At 50.3% G+C, this 6414-nt stretch overlaps 1 protein-coding gene across 1 annotated transcript; it reads left to right on the top strand.

Moving 5' to 3' along the window:
• The first annotated feature begins 3478 nt into the window (after nucleotides 1-3478).
• LOC120966841 (uncharacterized) lies at nucleotides 3479-4061 on the top strand. Its single transcript, XM_040393397.3, has 2 exons — nucleotides 3479-3821; nucleotides 3907-4061. Exons 1-2 carry the CDS (start codon nucleotides 3507-3509, stop codon nucleotides 3985-3987), a joined length of 396 nt encoding a protein of 131 aa, XP_040249331.1. The 5' UTR covers nucleotides 3479-3506; the 3' UTR covers nucleotides 3988-4061.
• Nucleotides 4062-6414: the final 2353 nt, after the last annotated feature.

Below are 6414 nucleotides of genomic sequence, written 5' to 3' on the forward strand. Positions count from 1 at the left end.
CTAATGATGTGATCCCGTTAATCAAATGACAACTCATGTCTATGGCCAGAAAACATAACCATCTTTGATCAACGAGCTAGTCAAGTAGAGGCATACTAGTGACACTCTGTTTGTCTATGTATTCACACATGTATCATGTTTCCGGTTAATACAATTCTAGCATGAATAATAAACATTTATCATGATATAAGGAAACAAATAATAACTTTATTATTGCCTCTAGGGCATATTTCCTTCAACGTGAGTGGAGAGAGAAAATGTTTAGAGTGCGTTTTCAAAACAAACATAGGCCAAAGGGCCTGTTTGTAGGGATGAAGAGCTAAATTTTTGTCGGTAAAAGTTATAGGAGAATGGGTAGGTAGGGCTCAATTCCCTAAATGTCTTTTATAGTGAACAAAAGGGTTTTAGAGAAAGGGCTAGAGATGCTCTAACATACCATAGTTTGGTTTATTTTTGTTTATTAGTGTAGCTTGTGAGCTTTTCATCGTTGGTTTCACATATTCGAGGTGTTGAGATGTTCTGTATACATGAGAATTTCCCTACTAGTGTGAGCGGTGCTGGTAGGCCTACTCTCTTAGAGCGAATATAGAAGAGTACCCACATCCGTAGTGTCTTTAATGCGTATGAAGCATGCTTCATAATGTTCTGGAGGTGACGCGCAAACTCAGAGTCACCATAATGCGGCTATTTTTTTTTACTTTTCTTTCTTTTATGCTTGCATCACTCAATACTCATGCACTCAATTAGAGGGATTCTATGCTTAAATTGACATAATATTGCAATACAAAGTTCTTATATAGGAGAAGAAATGTCAATAGTGTCTTTTTGTACATAATTAGTAGTAAAGGTGTTCAAAATTTGTCCTTTCCATATATGTAGCAACTATATATCCTGCTTCCTGCATCATCAACCCGAGTCAATGGTGAAAGTTATGCATGGCACATGCATATTTGACGAGTCAGCTTGACGACTAGCGTGTAATTGTGACAGTCTGACATGGTTAATGTCAGAGTGGGACTTGTAGGGGACATGAGTAGCCGATAGACGCCGCCATGGTCTAGCACAGTGAAATCGGGCAATCTTGCCTTCGTCCCATACCTCCTTAATAGTGATTGTCCAAGATGGCATGCTCTGTTTCTGCCGCTATCACATGTACAGCCTCGAACTCACACCAGAAGGCACACTCCCTCTCTGCAATTGCGCCACCTCGAACTCGCGCTAGGAGTCCCGTTCCCACTACACCGCCAACGCCTACCTATGACAGTCTCCTCAAAGATATCACCTGGGAAAAAGGACGAGATGTAGGAGGCATAGCGATCATCACATGCCTCCTAATAGTGAGGTGGCGAGGAACCGCTTGTGGCACGACATCGACGCTGCATTGGCTGACTTCAGCATGGCTCGGGCGATCTTTAGCATGGCACCACACCGTACAGAGGATCCCAGTACATCATGTACCGAAGATCCAACCGTTCCCACATAGCGACGAGGGAGGGATCCTCCCATAGAGCCTCTAGCATGTCACATATATATATGAGGGCATCCTCCTCCTATGCAGCTTCCTTATCCAGCATCTGTTCCTCCTCTTCCTCCATGAGTGGCACTCAATCCGGCTGTAGGGGAAGCGGCATGGTGCTGATGTGGGAAGTAGAGGCAAAGAGGGAGGTGGTGGTTTGGACGACGGCGATATGAGCCGGGACCGGGAAGCACCGGCTTTGTAATAGCTACGGGCGTTGGGCGGCTGCAAACGGCGTGCGCAGTGCAAAACATCAGTTATAGAAAAAACAGGCACCCCCAAAAGCGGTTGTGACACAGAGGGACAAAACCTCAAGTAATGCCGAACATCAGAGGCGGTTCCACATTAGTAACCGGCTGTAGTTCAGAAAATCGCATGTAATACCTATTTATTGTAGGTGGTTATAAGACGAAACCGCCTTCGAAAATACACGACGACACAATTTGCTAACCGCCTCCAAGAGTTTGGTAGCCAATCTCGCTGACCCTAAGTTCGCTAGGAAAGTGTCCATTCGCTAGAGGGGGTAGTGTTGCCGCCTGTTGACCATGTTGCGTGGGCACTTTGTTCTTTTGAAATATGAGAGATTTTGGATTCCAGTGGATAGGATTGATTTGAAAATTTACAATATCCTCAATCATAAAGGTTTATTCTCTATTCTAAAAAAAGTTTATTCTTCGAAGAGTTAGGGGAAACTTATGTGCTGTAAAATGTAAACCAATCATAGTCACTATAAAACACTGCTACTGAATATGTACTTCTAAGGACCATTTATTTCTTTTAAATGTACATATAATTCGAAGTTACACCTTTACTATTCTACTTTTCTCTTTACATGTACTGGTGCACTGCTGCATCATGCTATTGCCAAAAAAATGAAACCTACAAAATTCTCTACTGGGCTATCCCAAAATGACACAGATAAGAAAAGAGGATATATATGCAAGGATGGTTTTTGTCTTTTTCACTCATCACAATCAATCACTCCACGATGCGAGAGCAGTTGTTCGTGGGTACAGTTCATCATTGGCGCACAGCAACCACAAGAAACCATGAGCACCGTCCACGATACCAGGACAATCAACGCTAGTCTAAGAAAATAAATGTGTCTGTGTGTTTAAGAGAGAGAGAGACTGAGCACCGTTCATTGGTGAGTAGACAATTATTAGGTTCTTCCCGCCTAGACCCACTGCCGGTGGGCGTGTGAAGATGTGTCTCCGGCGGATTTATCTTTGATGGATTTGCTTGGATCTATTCAGGTTGGATCCATCTGATCTACGCTACTCTTCATCGACGACGGTTGCTGTTTTGGTGTGCTAGCCTTATGAGGCTTTAGCACGACGACTTCCCGACTGTCTATTACAATAAGTTTTGCCCGGCTACGATAAGGGAGGAGCAATGACGGCGACGCGCTTTCCGCTCATGCAATGGTCAAATAATTGTATATTCATTTGTACACCGTTGTTGCCTATAACAAAAACTCAAGGTCTTATTAGTTATCACATCACATAGTAGATTACCAGTGGTGCAACAAGAGAACCCCACGTCATTAATTCGTTGTCTCTTTTGCTTGTAAGGTCACTAGAAAGAGTAGAAAATAAGGGATACAATGCAGAAATATATCAAATCAACCATTGCAGTCACTTTGAAATATGAGACATTTACTTAAATGTTCACAATTTACTCACTCAAACAGTGCTAATTATTCCCGGAGGAACTATTAGGAGAAACTTTTGTGCTGTAAATTGTAAACCAGTCATGGTCGCTCTAAAACATTACTTAATATATAGCTCTAGTGAACATTTCTTTAATATTGGTTATATAGCTCTAATGGTCGCTGTAAACCGGTCATGTTCACACGCACAGTTGCCAGAGCGAGAGTTCCGTAGCTTGGAGTTCAGCATAAAAGGACCCCGAAGACCGCAGGCCGTGACACAACCCAGCTACAAGTCACACTGAGTCACCTACCCCTCCACTCCACTCCACATCCAAAATGGCCGCCGTGACGTTCGAAGAGGAGGTCTCCAGGCTGGCTGCGCGCATGGCGGCCAGCTCGCCGGCGAGGGTGAGGGTTGCCGTGGTGGCAGTGGCACGCAGCAGCGCCGCCCGCGCCGCCGCGGATGCCCTGATCTATCTCTTCGTGGGCGCGACCTGCGTGCTCTTCCCGGCGACTTTCTTCCGCATCATCGCATTCCGGGCCTCGGTCCTTGTATCTGAGATCAAGTTTTATTCTGGCATGCTCTCCCTGCTACTCATGGCGCCGGCTATAGTACTTTTCTTCCTGCGCGCCGCCGGCAGCGGCGGCGAGGTACTCGTCACTCACTCACTCGTCGCCCCTCCCGCCCCGCCTAATCAACGTCGCTCATGATGTTGACGATTGTGAAATGTGATAGGTCAAGGCTGATGTAGTGGAGGATCGCTTCCGTCGGTGGACGCTACGCCGGACGTCCGCAGCGATTTGGAAGGTCTTATAGGTAGCCTCTGTACATTGTATTATACCCCTTGGGTACCTTCTATATAATGAGATAGTCACACCCCGGTTTAGGGTGTCGAGCAGTTCCCAACATATTACGTTTTACATGGTATCAGTTTAGGTTAAGATGGCTTCCGCTGCCTCTACCGCCGCCGCCGCCGTCGTTGCGCCGACCTCTGTCGCCGCCCCCGCCGTCGCTGCGCCGGCCCTTGGGTCGCCGTTCCTGGCCTCGCGCCCCCTTGTGATGGCCCATGGCGCTCCTCCATCGCCTAGTCCCCAGATCGGATCGGGCCTTCCTGGCGATCATGTCGCCCCGCCCAACGTCGCGGCGGGCGATCTATACTCGTGCGGCGCTCCTACAACGGCTCATGGTGGGCCGCCGCCGCCGTCCGGTGCACCTCCTGTCCCGCACCACTACGGCGTCCAGTCGTCCCATCCCTACGGCGCGCCGCCACACCAACCCTACCCGGTGTCGTCGCCGTCGTCTCCTGGGGCTGCCGCTGCTATGCAGCCCTACTCGGTGCCCCCGACGCATCTCTACCCTGCGCCGCCCCAAGCCTACCCGGCTCCGTCGCCGCCGCCCCATGTGGCTGCGGCTGCCTTGCAGTATGGGGCGCCAGCTGCGGCGTCCTACGGCGCCCCGACAGCTGGTTCTGTCGGGCCCTATCCGTCCTACTCGGGACCGGCTGCACATTCGTCGATGGGCTTCTACGCACCGCCGCATGCTCACGGTGATCAGGCCGCAGTGCCGTCGCCGTTTTACTTCTCACACCTGCTACCGGTGAAACTCACGCCAGACAACTACTTGTCCTGGCGTGCCTAGGTGTTGCCTCTTCTGCGGAGTCGCTACCTGGAGGGCTACGTCGACGGGTCCATCCCGTGTCCGCCCCCTCAGCACCCGGCATATCATGCATGGGTGGCCCAGGATCAAGCCATCCTCTCCGCCATCCAGTCCTCGCTCGCTCCGAGCGTCTCGTCGCTGGTCATCTTCGCCGCTACGTCACGAGAGGCGTGGGCGGCTCTTCGCACCAGCTTCGCCTCTCAGTCTCAAGCGCGTGCCCACTCTATCCGCACCGAGCTAGGTGAGACCAAGCTTGGTGACCTCAGCATTACGGACTACTTCAACAAGATGAGGGGCCTCGCTGACACACTGGCTTCGATTGGCCAGTCTCTGCAGGACGAGGAGTTCACCACCTTCGTGCTTAACGGGCTTGATGATGATTATGACAATCTCGTTGAGAACGTTTATGGCCGTGATGTCCACTTCCACCTCGCGAGCTTTACGCCCGACTCCTTGACCGCGAACAGCGCATCAAGGCGCGTCGTGTCTCACCAGGTTTTGCCTCCGCCAATGCCGCGACTCGCGGCAAACCTCCGCGGGCATCATCTTCCGGTGGCAAGCCGGCACCGTCTTCACAGCCGGCCCCGCGTGGCAATGCGCCGTCCATCACGGGGGGCAACCGGCCGGTTGCTTGCTGCTCCTCCTGCGGTGCCCCGCAGGCCTGCCAGCTGTGTGGCCTTGAGCGCCACATTGCCTCTCGCTGCCATCGTCGCTACAAGCAAGATTTCCTGGGCCTCGGCAACAATGGTAAAGGGAACGGCAAGCAGGCCGCCGCCGCCGTGACGAGTCATGATCATGGTCCCACTCCGTCCTACTCCATTGATCCGACATGGTATATGGACACCGGAGCTACTAACCACCTCACCGGCGAGATGGGCAAGCTCTCTACTCAGGAGCCATATCGTGGTCATGATCAGGTGCACACCGCCAGTGGAGCAGGTATGCGCATCTCTCATGTTGGTCAGGCTTCTCTCCTTGCACACAATTTTTGCAAACTACATCTTTCCAATGTCCTTCGTGTTCCCACTGCTACGCGTAGTTTGTTGTCTATTCCTCAACTTACACGTGATAATAATGTCCTTGCTGAGTTTCACCCTTTTCGTTTCTTTACCAAGGATCAGGACACGAGGGCCGTTCTGCTTAGCGGTCGTCTTCGCCATGGCTTGTACGCACTTGATGCGTCACGCACACCCTCCATGCAGTCTTCTCCTCAGGCGTTCAGTGGTGTCCGTGTGTCTCCCACTCACTGGCATGCGCGCCTTGGTCATCCTGCAGCTCCCATAGTTCGTCATGTGTTGCATCGTTATGAGCTACCAGTTGTGTCCAATAAAACTGCTGAAACTGTCTGTGATGCTTGTCAGCAGGGCAAGAGTCACCAACTTCCGTTTTCAGAGTCTAGTCGTGTTGTGAAACATCCTCTTGAGCTTGTGTTTTCTGATGTCTGGGGTCATGTCCAGACATCTGTTTGTGGTCACAATTATTATGTCAGTTTTATTGATGCTTATAGTCGGTTTACTTGGTTATATCTTATTAAGCGCAAGTCTAATGTGTTCGATATTTTTATTCAGTTTCAAGCACACGTTGAGC

This window comes from Aegilops tauschii, chromosome 6, assembly GCF_002575655.3.
Source record: "Aegilops tauschii subsp. strangulata cultivar AL8/78 chromosome 6, Aet v6.0, whole genome shotgun sequence".
NCBI lineage: Eukaryota > Viridiplantae > Streptophyta > Magnoliopsida > Poales > Poaceae > Aegilops > Aegilops tauschii.